Below are 22,417 nucleotides of genomic sequence, written 5' to 3' on the forward strand. Positions count from 1 at the left end.
TTAAAGTAAAATTAGACACAGCTTGCTAAAATCAATGAAACCCAGCTTAGATTCTCAAGGATGGATTACGAGCTTCATATGAATCACTGGATGTGGGATGTCTGGTGTTCTCTGTTATAGAAAATCTGGAAAATATAGAAAGGGGCCAAAGAAGAGAAAAACCCCAAAACATCTTACCACTGGTCCCGCAGCTCTGAGCTCTCTGTGCTCGGCCATGTCGCATTGCAGTGCAAGGCCGTGTTTTCACGGCAGTCACCCCACAAGCCACTGAGGCCAGGGACCTGTGCCGTTGTTCTGCGTGTCTGCTCCAGGCTTGGTGTCACATGTGACTCAAAGTGATCAGAACCAGAGGGGTTTCTTCCCCTTGATGAGGGGAAAGAGCACAGCTTTGAAGTCAGGCCTCGATTCAGATCATCCCTCTTTGTAGGAGTTTTCTACTGCTGCGTCACAAACTCAGCGGCTTGCAAGCCCTGTTGATTAGCTTACAGTTCTGCAGGGGGAGGCTGGATGGAGGAGTCCAGGTGGACTCTGCTTGCTCCCTGCTTAGCATCTCACCACCCTGAAGCCCAGGTGTCAGCCAGGCTGGCCGCTTACCTGGAAGCTTTGGGAAGAAGCCACATCCAAGGGCATTCAGGTGGTTGGCAGAATCCAGTTCCTGGTGGCCATAGAGAGGTCTGAGGTGCCCCTTTCCTTGCTGGCCATTGGGGAACATGTTCCCCTAGAGGCCGTCCACATTCCTACTCATGTGGTCCCTCCATCTTCCAAGTCCACATGGTGTCCTTCTCACACTTCAAGTCTCTCACTCCCTCTCTGCTACCTTAACCTTTGGAAGGTTTTGACTGAGAATTAATTAAAGGGAGGTAGTAAGGGCTGATATGCCTGTTGAGGGTTAAATTTTTTTTAAAAATCCTCAACCGAGGATATGTTTTTACTTATTTGTGAGAGCAAGAGTGAGAGTGAGAGCAAGAGCGAGAGCAACATCGATGTGAAAGAGAAACATTGATTGCCTCCAGTACTCACCCAACCAAGGATTGAACCTGCAGCCTTTTAGTGTATGGGACGATGCTACAATTAATGGAGCCACCCGGCCAGGGCGAGGGTTAATTCTTTTTAATCCTATTACTAAGCCAGTTTTATTTGAAATCTTGTCTGATTCAGATACAGTGCAGCAGAATTGTAAAGGGCAGTTTTTATCTCAAGTACTGTCATTCTAAAAAGTTGTCATGATTCATCATTTTTCTGGGCAGAGGAATTAAAAGAAACAAGAGGGGCAATGTGCCCTGATCAAAACTTTTCAGATTTTTTCCTTCCTTCCTTCCTTCCCTCCCACCCCCACCCTGAAGCTGAGGCCTCTCCACTTCAGCTGCTGTCTCTGGGAGGGCGGGGTTGGGGTGAGGGCTGGCTGCCTGAGACCTCAGACAAGTGGTGGCCTCGTGTTGGAGGCCTGCCCACCAGCAGCTGGCCCCTGCCACTCAGCGGGGAGGCCGGAGCTGGCCAGGGGGAGAATGAAGAGGGCATCAGGACCCCCGGAGTGCTCACTGGCTCTCTGCCTGTCCCTTCTGTGCTTCCTCAGGAGATCCTCGGAGAGCTCACGCTGGATGCCCTGCTGGACATGAACGAGGCCAAGGTGAAGGAGACGCTGCGGCGCTGTGGGGCCAGTGCGGAGGAGTGCGGCCGCCTGCAGTACGCCCTCACCTGCCTGCGGAAGGTGACAGGCCTGGGTAGGTAGGGCCTGCCTCCCCAGCGCCAAGGCTAGCCCCATTGGCTCCCTCTCCCTCTACCTTGGCTTAGACACCCGCCATTTCTCCCCAGGCCTAGCCTGGTTCCCCGGGGCCATGGCCTTTGCTGAGTGGATGATGGGTGGAGCAGGTGTGGCCCAGGGGTTCTGGGGCAGCTTGGAAAGGCCAGGGTAGACATTCAGAAAGTGTGTGATGGACCTGACCTGAGACAGAGGCTCTCCCCAAGTCAGAGGCTCAGACCTGGCCAGTGCTAACACGGGAAGCTCTAGCCTTTGTTCGAAACCTTAGGCTGGCCTGCCGGGCGGGCCCTGTATGATTTCCCCTCTCGGAGAACACTTGTTAGGCTCTGTGACCCCTCCAGCAGCTTCCTGCATTCCAGCCCCCTCCCCACCCCAGCGCCCCGAGTCCTCTCCCCACGTCTCTGGTCTCCAGTCCTCATCGGCTGGCTGGGCTGTGCGCTCAGAAGGCACACACTGAGGTGGGCTCAGCCCGAGCCAAGCAGGATTGGAGAAATTATAGTGTTTCAGCCCTGGGTGTGTGCATGGCCGCCCCTGGCGAAGCGTGTAATCCCGGCATTAGATGCATTCCCGGGGAATCAGTTGCTCGCTTTCTAATTCTTGCCTTGGGAACAGCTTCAAACACCCTGACTTTTAATGCTCCCACTACCAACCACACAGATAAGGCTTTGAAATGAGCCTAGTGAGTGGAATTAGCTGCGTTTTTAATTATCTGAGCCACCTGTCTTATTTCTGGCTGCCTGAGGCTTAAGGAAAGCACTGAGATTTATATTCTGCTTGATTGTTTTATCAGAGGAGATTGGGCTTAATTTCTTCCCCGGCCCCATTGCACCAAGCCTGCCTCTGAACACAGAGTCTCTGCAGAGAGCTTACTCGATTCAGAAAACCTCGGCACACCAGGCCTCCTGGCAGGTGCAGAGAATGCAGTGACAGAGACACCGTCAACATTCTGGTCCCCAGAGGGGAGCAGACCAAGGAGGAGACCGAGCCCAGAGAGGGGAGTCCAAGGACACACAGCAATGGGAGTCAGAGGGGGGGATTGCAGCCCCAGTCTCTGATGGTGGTTGGTTGGTTCCCACATTGTGGAAATTTACAAGTACTTGCCACCTGAGCTGGAATCTTGGGGTAACTTGTCAGCCCTCCCTCTGTAGGCCTGAACTGGAAAGAACCGTGGAGGAGCCAGCTGTCAAGTGGTGGCGACCCATGTGTGTTGGGAAGACTGCCGATGCCAAGATAGGGAGATCGCTAACTTATTAAGCACTAATTTATTAAGCCAGGCACTTGACACGCATGTGGCAACACCCTTTTAAGCGGCGGCAGTAAGCTCCTTTAGCAGCTAGAGCAGTGGTCAGCAAACCGCGGCTCGCGAGCCACATGTGGCTCTTTGGCCCCTTGAGTGTGGCTCGGCGTTAGAACCACTTCTTCAAAATAGACTCGCCCAGGCCCAAAACCGACTTCTGCGCATGGACCACGAAGTTTCAATTGCACTGTACATGCGCACCCGCATGTGGTGTTTTGTGGAAGAGCCACACTCAAGGGGCCAAAGAGCCGCATGTAGCTCATGAGCCGTGGTTTGCCGACCACTGAGCTAGAGCATCGGATGCACTGGGCGAGCTCTCTGCATTCCACACCTGGCGCAGAGCAGAGCTGCGTTTGGGACTCGGGCCTCTTCAGCCTCAGGGTGCTTTTCCCACTGTGCCCCGGAGGAGGCCCCTCGGGCGAGCGTCTTTAACAGGTCCTTCTCTCTCATTCAGTCTCAGCTTGTGGTGCCTCTACATCCCTGAAAGGGTCCTGGTTGCACCCCACCCAAATGGGTCTGCCCTGTGGTGGCCATACCTCAAGGGTACCTGCCAGATGGGGTGGGTACCCGTGATCACCCTGTCTCTCGGATCATGCAGGAGCGTCTTCATTGCACCCAGCGGGCTTGGTGAGAGCAGCCTCGTTGCAGCCTAGCTCAGCCACTTACATCCCATAGGAGCTGGGTCAGTTACTCAGCCCCACTGTGCCTCAGTTTCCTCATCTGTAAAATGGAGGTAGTGGCAACACCTCTCTCATAGGGTTGTTGTGAGGATGAAAGAGTTACAATCAAGCGCTTAGAACAGAGCCTGTGACACACTCGGTGCTGTTTTCAGTATTAGGCTGTTGTCTGATGGAAAATGTCCGGGTCATTTCCCTGTGGTCTCTGTTGTTAAGAAAGGTGAGTGAGGATGGTTCTCTGTGCCAGTGGCCTGTAAGCAGGAATATCGTGCCTGCTCTACTCCTGTTCTTCATCCGTAGCACACAGCACCAGTCAGTCCCCAAGCTCTTCCTACTAAGTGACTCGAGGGTCATTCCAAGAGCCACAGCCGATGGCCGGGTGGTGGCACGCACAGCAAGACCCACCTGCCCTCTCTGAGCTGGTGCAGAGCTCAGTAGTCAGTTTGGAGAATTTGGGGTTTGTTTCTTTGGTGGCACACTTACCCATGGACTCATCCTCTGACCGAGAAACATGTCCGTGCTGCCTATAGATTAGTGAAGGAGTTGAAGTGTAAGTCGTGGCCGCAGTTCCAAAGGGGCACAAGGACCGCTCAGACTGAGTGACTCATCCTGCCCAGTTGATTCGTGAAGAGAGTCACCTATGCGATGGAGTAGGAGGAAGGGCATTTGAGGAGGGGGTGGAATGCACAAGAAGCCCCAAGAACTGTAAAGGCTAACCTCTCTCCACTGTACCTGATAAATGGCTGTGCGGGCTAATACCCTTGTGGGAGGAGACCGGTGCTGTTGTTGGGACATTGGACTCTGTTCCCATCCCACCACTTGCTTAGCTGTTCGACCTTGGCATTGCACGTGGCCTCCCTGCATCTCAGCGACCTCCCATGCTGAGAGGATCGGGGAAGACGGGACACAGCACAAAGTAGAAGGGTTCCAGGGTAGAAGTTCATTTTGTCTGGAGTCACAATCTACCTTCCAGTACATTCTACTCATTGATAAATATGAGGAGGGAGGTATCTTCTCCTTCCCCACAACAGGGTGTCTAGATGGGGTCCTTGCTCCCTGCCCCCACCTCTTCAGTATCTGCCCATCTCCTATAAGGTTAAACCTAAAGTCCCCAGCAAGACATCCAGGATCACTCCTGAGCTGGCCCCAGGTTCACTGACCCTCAGCTTCATCTCTTATGTCTCCCTGGCTTGTCTTGACCTGTGAAGGCACATGGAACTCTTAGTAGTTACCAGAAGGTGCTGTGTGCTCCCTACTTTCGGATGTGCTGTTCCCTCTGCTCAGTACACCTGCTCCATTCACTGCTTCCCTCATTGGCTCAGCCCAGGTGGCCCCTCTTCTGGGAAGCCCCCTGACCCCCATGCTATTTAGGGTCTTCCTCCTCTGTGCTCCCTCAGCCCCCATCCGTCTCCTGGTCAGCACACAACTATTGTGTTGAGTGTCTGTCACCCTCATTGGACTCTTCAGGCTCAGCAGATGTCCTTTTTATGCCTTGGTACCCAGCGTCCAGCATGTGCTTGAATGAATGGACAGACTGTGCCATTGAGTTAGAGCCCCACAGAGCCTCGAGGTCTCAGCGGCCTCGGGCAGAGGTCACTGTGGGGCCAGCCGAAGGGCATTCACAGGCTTCTCTCATAAGCAAGTGGCTGTTGATCCCTTTCTAGCTGGATCTCTTTTCTAGCAAATTTCCAGGGCAATTTGCTGTTGGAAGGTTGGCACATCCCCTTTTTCTGATATTTGAATTTTCTTAAAGTGGAGTTATCTCTCTACATGCCCCAGCTTCTCTTTCCTAATTCTTAAAAGATCAGTCACCACTTCCCTCTCTGAAGTGGCCCACTTTGGAGCTGGTTTGCTGGCTTGTTCCCCATAGACCTGCCAGCAGGAGCCCTGCACGAGCTAGTCCCCTCTGGGCCTCATATTCTTTCTGTAAAACAGGGAAAGTAATATCCATGGCGATGGCCTCATGGTCAGTTAGAAAAGGTGGGAAAAGATGCATGTGCGTGAGAGGCCTTTATAAACCAGGGGAAGGCTGGTCCTTGAAGCCTTCCATTAAGGAGCTGTGCAGCCCTCCCAGCATTGCCCAGTGGTTTGAGCATCGACCTATGAACCAGGAGGTCACAGTTCGATTCCTGGTCAGGGTACATGCCCTGGTTGCGGGCTCAATCCCCAGTAGGGGGCGTGCAAGAAGCAGCCGACCAATGATGCTCTCTCATCATTGATGTTTCTATCTCTCTCCCTCTCTATTCCTCTCTGAAATCAATAAAAATGTATTTTTAAAAAAATTTTAATAAAAGGAGCTGTGCCACCTTGGACAGGGTGTTTAACCTCTCTGGGCCCTAGCCACCTCACCTGTACATTCCTCTAGCCCCAGCCTCCTATGACTCGACTTCTCTGCCCACAGGAAGGGAGCACAAAGAGGACTTGGGCTGGAGTTCATTGGATGCCCGGCGGGAAAGTGGCTCAGGGCCTTCCACAGACACCCTCTCACCAGCCAGCCTGCCTTGGCCCCCAGGGAGCGCCCAGCTGGGCAGGATGGGCAGCAATGCCCAGGGCCCCCGTTCCGTCTCCGTGTCAGCTCTGCCCACCTCGGACTTCCCAACCCCCGGCCCCAGCGAGGGCCTCACGGACACCTATATCCCCCTGCACGCCAGTGGCCGGCTGACCCCCCGTGCCCTGCACAGCTTCATCACCCCCCCAACCACGCCCCAGCTGCGACGGCACACCAAGCTGAAGCCGCCAAGGACGCCACCCCCACCCAGCCGCAAGGTCTTCCAGCTGCTGCCCAGCTTCCCCACGCTCACCCGGAGCAAGTCCCATGAGTCTCAGCTGGGGAACCGCATTGACGAGGTCTCCCCAATGAGGTGAGTGCTCCGGCCAGACAGTTGTTGAATTTGCAATCCACTGAAAGTTTTGACTACAGTTTTCTCATTACAAAGATAATATAGACTCAACTGGAAAAGGACATAAAATCAACTAATATGTAAGTCTGTACAGTGAAAGGTACCCCTGTCTCTCATTCTACTCCCCAGACTACCTTAACAGCTTGGGCTGAATCTTACTAGATTTCCTTGCAAGTGTGCACACGCACAGACAGACACTCAAATACACAAATGAAATGATGCCATGTATCAGTCAGGATAGACTGGAGTATGCTGCAGTGACAAATAACCCCCAGGTCCCTGGGTCTTCAAACAAAGATTTATTTCTTGCTCATGGCTACCTATCCATCATGAGTCGGCCCATTCCAGGTCCCAGGCTGAATGTTCCACTGTGGTAGAGGAAGAAAGCAATTCAGTGCTCTTTCCTGAAAGTTCCACTCACCATTCATGATCCTACCCAAACAAAGGAACCAGGAAATGTAACTCCCATGTGCCCAGAAGAGAATGGAATATCTGGCTGAAACCTCTAAGGATGATAAAAACCATGCACTCTGTCCTATAACCTTTTTCAACTTACCTTGATATCTTGAGAACTTCATGTCAGTACTCTTTTATTTTTTTAATATTTTTAATCTGTGTTTTAAACAGGTAATAACAGTTACATGGTCCAAATGCAAAAGCTTCTTAGCTCGTGTAATTTATTCATCTTTTTAGGGGTATATAGTATAAAGTGGCCCCCTACCATTTCCTTAGTCACCCAGTTCCCCTTTCAGGAGCAACCAGGTTATTGGTTCTGTATATGTTTATAGTTATCCAAATGCCTCATCTTTTTCTCATTTTCATATCATTCCATTGTATAGCTTAAATCCTCCCCTCTTGATGAACATTGAGTTCATTGTAATTTTTGTTGTTTGTTATTACAAAAATTGCCTTTGTCAATATACCTTTGTGGGCAGGGTGGATCAGGGCATCGCAGTGGGCAAAACCCAGGGTATCTGCTTCTCATTTTCCCCGCAAAGAGCATTAGGAGGGCTCTGGTCTCATCCTGGCTCCAGGCGGAGAACAGAGCCTCGGGCAGGTGCCACCTCTGCCTCAGATCCCACCGCTGGTGAGCTGGCCTTGAACCCTGGGGCTCTGCGTCTCTTCTCCACAGAGCCAGCAGAATGAGCACTGGCACGGACACTCAGGCCACCCGGCTGCCCTGAGGGAGCCCCGAGGGCAGGCTGAGTGGCGTGGTTTGCCCAGCTCTCTTTATCCCTCTGACAGCATTGCTCAGGGCATGTCCCCACCTGGCCCTGCTTGGAGGTCGGCTTTCTGCTCCACACTGTTCTCCCTGCCCTCCTGCCCCAGCCGATTCCTCTCTGGCAGACTGAGCCCTCCTCCTGCCTGGGGAACTCTAATTACCGTGCTGGTGGCGGTGAGGCTCTGAGAAGCTGATGTATGAGAGTGCACAGATGTAGCTTTGTGCCCACTGGGGGGCCAGGAGGGCACTTCTAGCCCTTCCCATTGGAGAAACATTCCCACATCCCCCAGCCATCCTAGCCCCACACCCTAGGTGCTCAAAGTCCTCATCCAGCGCCTTGCCCCCTCCCTCCCAGGGATGATGTTCTGGGGGACGTGTGGAGCCAGCACGGTGCCCTAATCCTGCTTTCTTTCTCTCTTTTCTGTCTTCTCCAGGTTTGGTAAGAGTGATTCATTTTCGTCCCCTCTGCCACCGGGAGTGGTGTGTGTCTCGCTGTCCCCATCGGGGTGGATGCCTCTGACCCTCTCTTAGTGCACTTGGCCTTTCCGTGGTCCAGAAGCAGAGGAGCTGGGAACTGCCCCAGGACATCACGCTAGGACAGGTGGCCCCCACGTGACGAGCTGGCCTCAGCCCAGCCAGCAGCCTCTCTGTCACTCACAGTCGGTGGGCAGTCCCCATGGCAGGCCCTCTGCAACCTGGCCCTCCCCAAAGGTGACCTCGGACAGGGAGTGTTTACCCGCTGTGCTGCGGCAGGAACCCCGCACTCCTGCGATGAAGGTACTACCTGTCTGGCATAGGTGGACATCAGCCACCCACCTGCAGACCCCAGCTGACGTCTCAGGGCCCATCTCTGCAGGAGAGGGACATCCTTGGGGCAGGAAGGCGGGCTCGCCTCTGAGTGAGGCCCTGAGAGGTTTGCCCCCTCAGACGGCGAGGAGGAAGCCTGGGCAGCCTGATCTCCACTCCCTCTCCTCCACCTCCGGTGGGAGCAGGTCCTCCTACGTGGCTCCGCTGTGGGGCTTCTCTCTCCTGAGTCAACACAGCGGAAACAGCGAGCCTCGAGGCTGCTTGGAATTGTCCCAGTGGGGACGCAAATACTCTTTTCCCCTGAGCCAAGTAGCCGTTTACCTTTGTCCTGTGCTGAGCTGGCTAAGCAGAGAGATGAGGAGGGGATGTCAGGTACTGGCTTTGCCCAGATGGAGCTGGGCTGGCTGCAGGACCACCAGGGAGGCTGCAGGACCACCAGGGAGGCTGCAGGACCACCAGGGAGGCTGCAGGACCACCAGGGAGGCTGCGCTTCCCCTCCCCAGGCCACAGGCGGGAGCTCAGAGCCCTCACAGAGCCTGCGTCCCTGGGGCAGTCTGGCCCTCGTGTCCTCCCGGGTGCTGGATGATGCAGGGTCCACACCCGTGAGGCGCTTCTCCAGCTGCGGGAAGGTGGGATGAGGCCTGCAGGGCCGGTGTTTCATCTCGTGAGTGGCAGGCGATGCCTGGCACATGTGCCCTCTCTCCTCCCTGTATCCCGTGCCTGTGGCAGACATTGCAGATCAGTCACAGGCTTCACTCAGAGATTGATGATTGAAATCTCACTTTCCCACCGTCTGTGTCTCTTAGGCCGACAGCCTAACCCTATTTATTTATTTATTTATTTTATTTTTAAAATCTATTTTTATTGAGTTCAGAGAGGAAGGGAGAGGGGGAGAGAGATAGAAATGTTAATGAAGAGAATCATTAATTGGCTGCCTCCTGCACAACCCACACTGGGGATCGAGCCCGCAATCCAGGCATGTGCCTTGACCAGGAATCGAACTGTGACCTCCTGGTTCATAGGTTGACGCTCAACCACTGAACCACACTGGCTGGGCGACCTAACCCCTTTTAGACCATGTGTGTTAATGGCGTGGCTGCTGCCTGGGGTGAACCCCAGGAGGGAGTTGGGAAGAGTCAGCGCAAGGCAGATGTGCTGGCGAGAGCTGCAGGGGGTGCAGTGTGGGTCCTGCATCAGCGGGGCAGCAAAGGGCCTTTGGTTCCTGTGCAGGAGGAGTCAGCACTCCAGCATGCCCTCTCCTTGTGGTTGGGTCTGTGGTACGTGGCCTCAAGTGAACCGATACTTAATGAGCACCAGCTGTGTGCCAGGCCAGCTCTCAGGGACCCGGGAGGGTGCTGTGGCCTTCTAGGGGTGGTGGGGAAGGGCTCCTGACTCAGAGGATCCGGGATGGCCCCAGATCCTTAAAGCACCGTGGTCCTGACCTTTCTGGGTCCCAGGTGTCTGATCATTGGATGAAAGTCTAGAAGCTCTTTCCAGAGTGTTCCCAGACACGCCCATGGCTTCAGTTGAGAACTCTATTCCAGGAGGAGCGAGGCAGTGTGGAGCTGGGAAGAAGGGGTGGGGAGCAGGGGGCACACATGTGGAGGGAGGGAGGAGCGGGGAGGGAGTTGGTCATATAGGTAGGCTGCCCCTGGATGGGGGGATTGCTTCCAGCTGTCCCTCCACTGCCAGCCTGTGATACTGTTAGCACTGGGGCTGCCTGTTCTTCTGGGGAAGCCAGGCTTAGGAGGAGAGCCCAGGGTGCCCTCTAGGGGGACAGGCAGAAGGAGCACCCCACAGCCCGTGGCCTGAGACTTCCCCAAAGACTCTGAGTGCCAGGTGAGGCCAGGCCACATGGGAGCTCTCAGCAGCATCGTCAAGGCTCGAGAGGTGGCTGCTGCACAGCTCACCAGCCTCAAACCCTCTGCCGAGGGCCAGGCAGCTCCCACCACCTAACAAGAAGTGACCAGAATGCAGCCCTCGCCAACTGGTGACCTGGGGGTGCATCCATGAGACAGTGCCAGAGGTGGGGGTGTGGAGGCCTCTGCCCTCACACACTCTGCCTTCTGCCTCTCACGCCGGCCTTCCCCCAAAACCAGAACCATACAGGCCGGGCAGCAATGTTCGTTAGAGAAGCCGGCCATGTGTGAGAGTGGCCACACCGCCCTGGTCTAGCCTGTCCTGTCCCTGTTTTGATAGATGCAGGTCCAGGGACGTTTCTCTGCCATTCAGTACGTTTCCGTGCCCGTCTAGCTTGCCATCTCTGACATAGAAGGTCACAGGTGTGGGCCCTCACTACAGGGCTTCCTCGGCCTGCCTGACCTCCCTCTTCCCCTGCAGATCTCCCCCACGGCTCCCCACAGATGGTACAGAGGGACATCGGGCTCTCGGTGACACACAGGTAGGCCCAGCCCTGTTTCTCAGGGCTCTTTGCCTCTGCTCTGTCTCCATCACCTCCGTGGACACAGCCCCGCGCCCACCTGGAGCCCCTGCCTGTCACCTGCGGGCCACATGGACGTGCTGGGCCCTCCCCTGCACCTCCTTGGGTCTCTTCCTCAGTGTGCTGAGGGCAAACACAGGTCCCAGGAGAAGCAGGGTCACCGTCTCGGGGAGGAGGAGCCAAGAGCTGCTTCTGAGTCCCACTTGATATCGTGTGGATCTTGCCACCGTCCACACACCAGCGCCCCGTGGAGCTTGTTGACGCTCCAGACTCCGGGCCCCACCCCTGCGGTCGAGGCCGGGCGTCTGGGTCTCCAACAACTCCCAGGGGCTGGCACTCGTGTGCTGGGGAGGGCTGATGTGCCGTGGGAGCCTTGTCCGTCCATCATGTGACACCAGTGGGAGTATCTGTTGGACCAGGTCCTAAGACGGATTGCTGGCTCAGAGGGTCTGCACACTGATCCTTCTGGTTGCTCTCGCCAAGTTGGCTGCCAAAGAGCTGGCACCCATGGCCACACCAACGTTGGGACTTTGACAATGATGACTTTGTGGCTGGACAATCTGAATGGGGGGTAAGGGGCGGCATGGGCGGGAGGCAGTGGCCCCTGGGTGTCCCAAACTCCCAGGGAGAGGGTGCCTGGGGCTCTGGGTGGGAACCAAGTCTCCTGATTCCCCTGGGCTGTTTGGGGACCCTTGTCAGTCCAGGCCCTGCTCTCCCGGCCCCTGAGAGCACTTTTGTGTGTCCACCTGCTGCAGGTTCTCCACCAAGTCCTGGCTGTCGCAGGTCTGCCACGTGTGCCAGAAGAGCATGATGTTTGGAGTGAAGTGCAAGCATTGCAGGTGATGGGCGAGGGTGGCTGGGGTGGGAGAGGGGAGCAAGCTTCATACTTGTCGTTTAGTCACAGTCCCGTGCCTGGATTATTGGCCTTAGGTCAAGTCAGAGTTCAAAGGGTTCCCCGCAACCTACGATTCATGATCCCATTCAGCACACCCAGGAGTGAGCAGCCCCCTGCAGGGAGAGGAAAGAAGCATCAAGCAGGGCACTCCCAGAGAAGGGGCGATTCGAGGTGGGCTTTGAAGGATGTGCAGAAGTTTGCCAGGTGGACAAGGAGGAAAGTGAGTTCCAGGCCAAGAGAGTGTCTTGTACAAAGGCAGAGAGGAATGGGGAGGACCATTCGGGAACTGTGAGGAGTTCTGAAATCAGCCTCACATTTTAGCACACAAGGATGGCAAATGGGGGCAGGCTACAATAAGAACAGTGATGGCTTGTGGTGCTTCAAAAGGAAAGAATGCAGATTCTGTACAAGCCCAACTTCCTTTTTTCAGACCATTGTGGTTCCTGGTAGGAGAGAAGGACAAGGATAGGGAACAGTGTGATGTGAGCAGGGTCTGACCCCTGCTTCCTGGCTACCCTCACCTTGCAGAGGGTGGACCTGGAGTCTCTGCTCCCACCCACTTTGCCCCTGCATTGCTGTGTGACGCGGGGCCAGGTGCTTGCCCTTTCTGGGCCTCATTTTTGTCATTTATGCATCTTGGAAGAGGATTCCAGGTCTCTGTCCATCAGGACGGCTCTAAGAATCTGAGCTAGTTGGAGTGAAAAAAGCATGTGGGTTCCCACAAGCCTGTAGGTGATGGCCTCGTCCGTGTCAGTTGGATAAATCGTGTTTTCCTGGCGGCTCTCCTGACCACCGAGGAGAGGCCAGAGCTAGGTCTGTGGTGGCTCCCGGCCATTTGGCTTTATATCGGGGGGCCTCCGGCTCCTTTCAAGTAGTGCCTTTCAGGTGGGGAGGATGACTCCTGAGCCCAACACTGCAACTGCGGTGTGAGGTTGACAGGCCCATCGTGAGAACCCCCAGACACAGGGCAACAGGCAGGACCAGAACAAGGACCCAGCCCTTTCCACTCCGGCCCCACCTTGCTGACCCTCGGACCACATGGTCCGTGTGGAATGTGGTGGGAGGGGCTGCCCCGCATCCCTGGGGCATCCTTTGGTGGTACAGACATTCTTTGGAAAAGAGAAACAGGTGTGGGACCCACCGTATAAGCAAACCTCCTGTGCTCTAGGACTGACAGACAACAGCAGGGATGTGGTCATGCTCAGCAGATAGTAGCTGCTAGGACTGTTCACATCAGTTCTACATTTCGGGGCTAATGTCTATTGAGAAATTTGTGGAAATTGGGGCATCCAGGGTGAGGTGCACGGGGCTGCCAGACAATGCCTCTGTGCCGTCTGAGCCCAGGGAAGCCGCATGGCCGTCCACGCACTGACCCCGCCTCCTTCACCAGGTTGAAGTGTCATAACAAGTGCACAAAGGAAGCCCCTGCCTGTCGGATATCCTTCCTTCCAAGTGAGTGCTGTGCCCTCCTCTCCTCTGCCTTCTGCCTTTGGGGTGAGTCTCTCTCTCGCTCAGTCTGTTCCCTGCTGATGGTTTTCCCCTCTTCAGTAGCTAGGATTCGGAGGACGGAATCTGTCCCTTCGGACATCAACAACCCGGTGGACAGGGCAGCCGAGCCCCATTTCGGAACCCTCCCCAAGGCACTGACAAAGAAGGTACGTTGGACAGTGGCCTGGGGGGTCTGTTGCTTCTGCCAGGAGAGCCCCCCACCCGGATTCTTCTCTGTGAAGCCCCCTAATGCGGGGGTCCAGCATGACAGTACAGTCCACTGAGGGGGCCAGGGGGGGCCCTATCTTTAGCCATGTAGCAAACTTTGCATTTATAGTTATACGCGTGTAACCCGTCCCCTGCCCCAGTGCTCCCTTTTGGAGCTGAGATTTCACTGCCTGTGAGTCAGGAACTTTTCCAGTGGTGTTTCCTTTGACCCTCGTGCTGACATCACCTCCATTTTACAGACGAGGAGACTGAGCACTGGGGCCCCTGTGAGTGGACACAGGCCCAGCCCTGAGTCTGCGCCGCAGTCACAGTGTGGCAAACGGGACTTAAAAGTAACCCATGCAAGTGCATGTCTTTCCATGGCCTGTGGCCGGGCTTCTCGCCTAATGCACAGACGCCCTGCAGCTAGACAGATTCTCGAAGGCCGTGTCCCCCACGATGGTCCCCAGGCCTGTCTGGGGCCCCCGTGCACAGGGGTGCGTGGTGTCTGTGAGGTCTAATATTTGAAGGAAGAATGGTACACTGACATCTTTACCGGAAAATGTCAGGATCCTCTGAGCTGACCTCTTCGCGTTTACCCGGGGAAGGGAGGGTCCCGGCAAGGGGAGTGGGAGGCAGCAGTGACAGTCCCTGCCCACTTCCCGTGTCTCTGGTCCTGCAGGGGCACCCTCCAGCCATGAACCACCTAGACTCCAGCAGTAACCCGTCCTCCACCACGTCCTCCACGCCCTCCTCGCCGGCTCCTTTCCCAACATCGTCCAACCCATCCAGTGCCACCACGCCCCCCAACCCCTCGCCCGGCCAGCGGGACAGCAGGTTCAACTTCCCAGGTACCACACTGCTGGGCTTTTGGGAGGCTCAGGGTCAAACACTGCAGCCACTGAGAGCACTTGCAGGGAGCCAGGCACTGTGCCCAGCTCAATTACATTACCGTATTTAAACTTGATAACAACCCTGAGGTAGATGCTATTATTGCACCCATTTTACAGATGGGAACACTGAGGTTCAGAGAGAGGAAGTGACTTGCCCTGAGCTGTACAGCACGTAAGCAGTAGAGCAAGATCAAAACCAAGTCTGCCTGACATGAAGCCTGTGTTCTTGACATAATCCCCATGCTGCCCTCCTGCACATGCCTGGCTTCTACTGGACTTGCTCACTGGCTCAGGGCTTCTGAGCTCCCAGGGAGCCAGGGCAGGTCCAGAAGGCCTGGGAGAGGGGATCCCGGCCTCTGTCACTTACCTGCTCTGAGATCTGAACCAGCTGCCTAAACAGAAGTGTGTGTTCCCTTTTCCATAAAACTAGAGGCCCCGAAACGTTGGAATTAGGTTATCCTCCAGGTGTAGTTGATGACACTGAGTCCCACAGGGCCGACTGACCAGAGCTGGCCTCTGACTCTACCACAACCCAGGCTGCCCTGGGTCTGTAGGGCCAGGACCCCTTCCTCTTGGCCAGGCCTGGGGTTTCCTGCCTCCCCAGGGAGAGGAGCGGAGCCCACTTGTCCATGTGAGGACTGGGCCCCGGCCTTGGCCTCCCTGGCAGCTCCTAGCAGTAGGTCTTAGCATTCGGTATATTTCAGTTGGCAGCCTGGAGGAAGGAGGGGCGCTGGGATGCTCCAGTTTTCTCACGGCCGAGCCACAGGCCCATTGCCAGCTTCAGCCCGTGGAGTCCAGGGCAGGTCCCGCCTGTCACTCCAGGCCCAGGAGGACAGACTTACAGCTCTCCCTGTGCCAAGGGACCCAGCTGGGCCACCCACAGCCAGCAGGAGGCCTAGCAACCTCTCTGGGCCCATCTCAGCAGGGTTCTAGGGACTTCTTCAGGGGGTGGTGAGAGACCGATTTTGTAGGAATCTTTTTTCTCTTTTGCTGTCCCTTCTTAATACGCACGTGGCTGGGTATCTCCTGACACTAATGCATCGTCATGATCCTACCCGTCCCCCCCTGCCATGGAGCGATGGCCTATTTGATTAACCTCCTCTCCCATTCTGCTCTGTCATTAATATGCTCTGAAACTGGGCCTTTTGCTAAACCTGGTTTGGCCTTTTCTAAAAGAAAGGGCCTGTTTGGAAAACAACAGCCACAGAGAAAGCGCTTTGTGTGACGTCAGCCAGCGTCTTGGCTTTCCGATGCCCCGCACTGGGCCCGCATTGTCCGCTGCACAGAGCCCTCACTCTCTCCGGGACCTGTTAGCTCTCTGTCACCGCAGTGTCCGGCCGGGACTGGTCGGCGCGGGGTTAATCTGGGAAAGAAATTCCTGCCGTCCACCACTCTGCTGTGCAGGAGCATTTCAGCTTATCTTCAAGGATAAACCTGGGGAAAGGTTATTTATACCCCATTGTGTAGTACAGCTGGAGAGGTTAACACACTTCCCAAGGCCCCAGAGCCTCATAGATGGCAGAGCGGGGGTTAGAGGCTGGCTGTCTGAGTTCAGATCCCCAGCGAGCCTCCTTCAGTTTTCCATGAGAGGATTTTCTCCCCTGAAGGTGAGGTCAAGTCTCAGAACCCTCAGTACCACGGTCACATGTTTTCAGAATCATTACTCTCCCCGTTGATTTTACCCTCCTGGGCCCGTGCACATTTCACAGAGAAGCAGGCCTGAGAGGGGAACGCAATGGGCCAGGGCTCTGCAGCAGGGTGGCCGTGGAGACTGGGTCTCTGAACCCCAGTCCTCAGTGCAAGCCCCTTCACTCCTGGGGGCTCCTGCCAACACCCGCTTTCTCCCAGCTTCTTTTCTCCTTCCTGCATGGATCACCCTATCCTGGCCAGGCCCACCGGGGTGCATACCTGCCCCAGCCCCATAACCAGCCGCCCTCCCACGCCCATGCCTGTGACCCCTTCCCCTTCGCTTCATTTGCTGTTCTGTGTGTGACTCACCTCCTCTTCTGTTTAAAGCTGCCTACTTCATTCATCATAGACAGCAGTTTATCTTCCCAGGTGAGTCCTTTGCATGGTTCCACTAACTGTCCTCTGCTGTGACCCCTCTGCCCAGCCCACCTGGGCGCCTTCACTCTAGGCACCTTGGAGGTGCTTGAGTCTCAGACCCGCCTATTTTGAGAGCTGCCTGTCTGTTGAGGCTGAGAAAGGGGGCAGGGTGAGGAGTAGCCTTCACAGGGGCAGTGCCAACCGTGGCATCCATCCTGTCCAGCCTCTTGGACAGAAACTACAGGCAACTTGTCCAGGGTCACACACCAGGAGGTGGCAGGAACTCATTTGCATAATGGGGGGAGAGGACTTCTTGCTGATGCCTTCTGCGCATCTGTCATGGTATGCTCCTCTGCACAGTGACCAGGAAACTGCTTATCTCACAGAAGCCAAAGCCAATTTGGGAAGGTCCGCAGGCTTCCCTTACTCAGTGGGCTTCACCTTCCAGAGCCTTGTCGCATGGCGCCATCTGCTGGCCACTTACTGGAAATGCCTCTGTAATGAAGAAAGAAAACTTTCAATAAAACAATCATTCATTGATTCCCTTCCACAAAAATTGTTTTGCACATCTACTAGGTGCCCGTCTTTGCATTTGACCATATTCCTGCCCCTAAGGCATTTTACGGTCAGTCCTTATTTCTCTAGCTGAAGGTGACAAGCACCATGATAAGTAATCTGCAACTTTAAACCTTAATTTAGCCATGTGAAGGTTCAGGTTTAGACAAAGACTGAAGCTAATTGTTTGTTTCCTAGGTTAAAAAGGTCTGTGCTGAAGTCATGGTATTTTGGTTATTCCAGGCTTTTCTATTAGGGGAGTGACTTGGAGCATTTGTCAGTTCTTAGAGAATCATCCATAGGGTATTGCAGGTGTGCAGGCTGGCTGGGTCAGGCTCCCCAAGCTGCCTCTGTGGTTTCATACCAGTTGTTGCTCACCTCAGGAGCCTGCTGGCTCTAGGATGGCGTACAGGGCAGTACCTGAAAGCATTGGGAAAACGTGCCTTACTTCCAAAAGGATACATTTTGCTCTTCAGATGTGTTGTGGGGAAGGGAAGGAAACTATATTTCTATTAAAACAAACATGGACACATTTTGGAGCAGAATGCAAAGTTTCAGGCAAAGTATGATGCTTCAGAGATGTTTTGCCCTCCCACCGGAGTGCCGCTTCTCCCTGAACCCCACCCCACCCCACCCCACACATGTTTTTCTTCCATGGAAACATTTGAGCAGTGTTGGATGGGAGAAATGTCAGGCCTCCCTGGCAGTCTGCAGACATGATACCGTGGTGCCTGGAGGAGGCCTTAGCAGCGGCTGCCCAGGCCTGGGATCTCCCAGAAACTGTGCACCGGATGTTGGGCACACACGTGTGTTTCCTTGATAAGAAGACCCACGGCTGCTATCAGATTCTTTACGTCTGCGAGCTTCCAGAGAGGTTGAGAACCTGTGGTTCAGAAGGCCTTCCGGGGTGGCCTAGGAGAAAGTCCCGGAGGAGGTCGAGGGAGGTTTAATGGGGAGGCTCTTCTTCCTAGAAGACAGGGAGAAGCGTGATTCGCCTGAGCCACTGCTGACTCCAGTCTGTTTCCTTTTGCTGATAAAAGGGGGGAGCGAGGGGCCCAGCCGGCCCCGGGCTGCCAGTCTCCCCGAGTGCATTGGAGAGAAAGGAGGAGGCAGGCAGCAGGAGCAGCTATAGAGGCCTTGGCCTTACGTAACACACTGGTTTCACCCTGGGTGACCATCTCTCAGGTGTCCCTGTGCAGCTTCCAGTGCTAAAACTGGGAAAGCCCGAGGCTCAGGGCAGCCCCAGCTGGTGTGTGGGCTGTGTGTTTCTTCCTCTCCCCTGCGAGCTGTCCACCAGCGGACCAAACCTGGACGCCGAGGGGGCGGGGCTCCAGCTCCCGCCAGAAATTCCCAGCCACGGTGCCAGGCACCAGGTGCCCCTCACGAGCCACCTGTGAGTCCTCCTTCCGCCTGAGTGAAGGAGTCTGGCCACCAGCCCCGGCCTCCAAGCAGAGCAGGAGGGCCTGGCCCACATGCAGTAAATAGTGGCCCCGTTTGCTTCCACCACTTGCCTGTATGAGGCAGTGTGACCACAGGGGAATGGAGTTCACTGAGACTTCATCCTCCTCGCCCACCTGGGGCCCCTCTGGGACAAACCAAGTGCTGTAGAGGCTGCGTTCAGGTTCCATTTTAGGAAAAGCACAAGTTAGCCCCAGTGGGAAGGGCTGGAGAACCCGTGTGTAGCCCTGTGAGGGGCGGCTGGGGGAGAACCCACTTCCCTGCGTGTAAGCACTGTGTCTTTGTACGGGGGTGGGAAGGTGGTCTCATGCTTCGTATTTGCTTTTTGTTTCCTCCAGACATTTCCGCATTTCCACCGGCAGCCCCGTTCCCCGATGCAGCGGACAGTACCCGGTAGGCATTCCCGTGTTGTGTCCCCTTTCTCCCCCATGGGGACTTGTGACAGCTGGATCCACATCTCTGACCATCTTGCCTCACCCCGTGAACCTCTGACCTCCCACTCTGCATATGGCCCCATACCTGGGCCAGCCAGATGGCAAACTGCTTGGGCTAGTGCACCCTCTAGGCCCCTGAGCTCAGCCAGAAGGGTTTTAATAGCCTCTTATCGGTGCAGTCAACATTGGGTGGGGCGGTAAACCTGACCCAGGAGGAGGGGGCAAAGGGTACTCAGAGTTATAGAAACTACTAGAAATAGCTGCTGCTCATGCAGCCCTTTCTCAGTGTCAGGCCATGCTAAGCACCTGACTCATCTTCCAAGTAGGTACATCCTCAGTGTACAGATGGGAATGCCAGCTCAGAGTAGTTAAGAAACTGCGTAAAGTCACACAGCTAGGATGTACCAGAACCAGCTCTCAAGTAGAATTCAAGTTCTGTGCTTGTGTTGGAACCTCCATACTGGCTGTCAGATTGAAAGGGCCTTCCTGGTCCCTGCCCACACCCTCATCCCCGCCACCGTGGGGTTAGTCTGGAGAAGGCCGAGGCTGGAGAAGGACATTGGGCCTGGTCCTCAGCCACCTGACTGTTTCCACAGCATCCAGACTGCCTTTCCCATAGGCCAGTGGGTCAAAGTAAGGGTCCAGGCCTGGTGGCCTTTTCGCAGACCTCACAGGGGAGTCCCCGGCCCAGCTGAGAGCGGAGTGGCCCACCCTCAGGGTCTCCTTGACAAACCCAGTTTTACTCTTAGGCTCGACGACCAGCCGAAGGCAGACGTGTTGGAGGATCATGAAGTAGAGGTGAGGCATAGACAGCGCCGTCCCTCTCTCCCTCCAGCTCAGCACGTAGGCGCCAGGCCCTGCGAGGCCACCTCAGATGTGGCCAGATGTGCTCGGCAGGGAAGAAGGATGAGGAAGGAAGCCTCCTTTTGCTTTTGTGTTTTGGAGGCTAAAGTCAGCTCTTAATGCCCCTGGTTCTCACCCCCAGCCTGGAGGCCCGGGCCCCCGCCCTGGAGACTCTGCTTCAGTCCGTCTAGGGTGGGGCCAGACATCTGTTACCAAAGCTCCCCAGCGGATTCCGATTGTAGCCAAGGCCAAGACCTCTTGACCCTTGAACCACAGTGTCAGCCGAGCCTGGCTCCGTGCAATGCGAGCAGAATGTTAACAGACAGCTCCTGCCCAGAGAAGAGTCAGAAGCTTGCGCTTAAACAAAAGAACACCCAGGAAGCACGAATGCGGTTAAATGCTTCATGCCGGGAAATCGGCGCGCTTCCTCAGTGATTAGATGTCACTCATAGGGAGCTCTTGGCGTGCTAGGGCCCCCCGGGGCCAAGGGCCGTATTTCGTGGATGTGGACACTGAGGCTCCCTGGTGCCAAGTGACCTGCCTGTTGTCCACACAAACGAGTGCCGGGCTGGCACAGGAGCCCGGGCCTCCCGACCCCATGCCGTCCTCCTCCCTCACCTGATTGGGGCTCCGGGGAGGGGGAGTCAGCGGAGCCCAGATCTGCTGCCCCTCAATTCCTTCCTCCTGCCCTTCCAGGCCGAGGAGCCGGAGGCTGGCAAGTCAGAGGCAGAAGACGACGAGGATGAGGTGGACGACCTGCCGAGCTCCCGCCGCACCTGGCGCGGCCCCATCTCCCGCAAGGCCAGCCAGACCAGCGTGTACCTGCAGGAGTGGGACATCCCCTTCGAGCAGGTGGAGCTGGGCGAGCCCATCGGGCAGGGCCGCTGGGGCCGCGTGCACCGTGGCCGCTGGCACGGCGAGGTGGCCATCCGCCTGCTGGAGATGGACGGCCACAACCAGGACCACCTGAAGCTGTTCAAGAAAGAGGTGATGAACTACCGGCAGACGCGGCACGAGAACGTGGTGCTCTTCATGGGGGCCTGCATGAACCCGCCCCACCTGGCCATCATCACCAGGTAACCCAGCCCCCGCCCTCGCTGGGGTGGCCGCCTCCGCCCCGCCTTCCCTGGGGCCCTGATACTTATGTGGATGCCCTGGAGAGTATGAAAATTTTTTGGTTTTAGTTAAATTTACTTTTCAGTTATAGTTGACATACAATATTATATTAGTTTCAGGTGTACAACATAGTGATTGGACATGGATACACCCCCCTTTTGCTTGTTTATCAGAAATAGACATAAGTCACCACCCACCAGAACTCCTGAGCAGTGCGAGGTCACCAGCCACCACGCCCGGGGACAAAATGCCAGCCCAGAGCATGACGGCGTGGCTCCTTAGGCAGCCTTACGGCGGTGACGCCAGCTCCACAACCCCCACATCCCAGCCCCCAGCGCTGTCCATCCGTCCCCCCATCCTTCCAACTCTGACCCACCCAGTCCCATAAAAGATCTGAGTCTGCTTCAAAGGAATACCTATAATGACGTAGCAGGGCATTCACTGACGAAAGGTTAGCATGCTTTAGATTATCCTGAAGGCACTGGGACACAGATGAGGAACTATCAGCCAATATTCTGGACCCCCCATCTGCTCTCAAAGTTTCTGAGGCTCCAACATCTTTTCTCCTTGGAGACTTTTCCTAACAACTAGCCCCTTCCTCACGGGGTCTAAGTCTCCTTCTCCCTGGATCAGGAGGATGGGCCCACATTCTCTCTGGGTCCTCCTCGCCTCATGTTTCAGGGGACAAGGTAGATGGGGACCCCAAAATGCGGGCCCTTATCCACTAACCATGCTGACACCCCTCCACCCTCCTCCCACGCTCCTTTATTGAAATAAAATCTCTGTGCTCAGAAAACAATAGAAACGATCATGATAATCATTACAGTGAGCCCCAGAGCCCCACGCTGCCCTGTCATAGCCCCAAAAGGCCAGCTTCCTCCCGCTCTGGGTTTGAGTGGGCGTGGCCCTGCCTGGCAATCTGAGGGTGGGCTGCTGGAGATCACCAGGAGCCCAGGTGAACGGAGTTTCCTGTTCTGGGGTGGGCATGCCCTGGGCCACAAGTGGGGTGCATGCGAGTTTGTGTTTGTGCACTCGGGCAGGCCCAGAGGGATGGGAGGCAGGCTTGGTTAAGAACGATGATTCGGGTGCCACAGTGCAGGGGTTGGAGAGAGCTCAGTTCTCCCCACGGCTCCTCCCAGGCTCCACCGGGCTGGGGTCAGGCTGCGCTGGCCCCAGACCTCTGCCTGACCCGCCGTTCTCAACAGCTTCTGCAAGGGGCGGACGTTACACTCATTTGTGAGGGACCCCAAGACATCGCTGGACATCAACAAGACCCGGCAGATCGCTCAGGAGATCATCAAGGTAAAGGGGCTCTGTCTGCTCTGTCTGCCTGTGTCAAGGTGGTGGTGGTGGCCTATGTTGGGGTACCTCAAGGTTGGG

At 55.7% G+C, this 22,417-nt stretch overlaps 1 protein-coding gene across 3 annotated transcripts in view; it reads left to right on the forward strand.

Moving 5' to 3' along the window:
- The window catches only part of KSR1 (kinase suppressor of ras 1), a 144,767-nt gene that overhangs the window by 107,196 nt on the left and 15,154 nt on the right, over positions 1-22,417 (forward strand). The window contains exons 3-15 of one of the 3 annotated variants that reach the window (XM_080680529.1): positions 1,574-1,721; positions 6,135-6,594; positions 8,290-8,339; positions 11,003-11,063; positions 11,858-11,941; positions 13,388-13,449; positions 13,546-13,652; positions 14,375-14,543; positions 16,602-16,643; positions 18,983-19,037; positions 19,828-19,876; positions 20,618-20,997; positions 22,243-22,339. In XM_080680529.1, coding sequence (XP_080536655.1) covers positions 1,574-1,721; positions 6,135-6,594; positions 8,290-8,339; positions 11,003-11,063; positions 11,858-11,941; positions 13,388-13,449; positions 13,546-13,652; positions 14,375-14,543; positions 16,602-16,643; positions 18,983-19,037; positions 19,828-19,876; positions 20,618-20,997; positions 22,243-22,339 — 1,764 coding nt within the window. Of the gene's footprint in view, positions 1-1,573; positions 1,722-6,134; positions 6,595-8,289; positions 8,340-10,972; positions 11,064-11,857; positions 11,942-13,387; positions 13,450-13,545; positions 13,653-14,374; positions 14,544-16,601; positions 16,644-18,982; positions 19,038-19,827; positions 19,877-20,617; positions 20,998-22,242; positions 22,340-22,417 lie in introns of those variants that run through there. The other 2 variants (XM_080680527.1, XM_080680528.1) reach the window with 2 other exon arrangements.

Source organism: Plecotus auritus (genome assembly GCF_963455305.1).
Source record: "Plecotus auritus genome assembly, chromosome: 7".
Lineage (NCBI taxonomy): Eukaryota > Metazoa > Chordata > Mammalia > Chiroptera > Vespertilionidae > Plecotus > Plecotus auritus.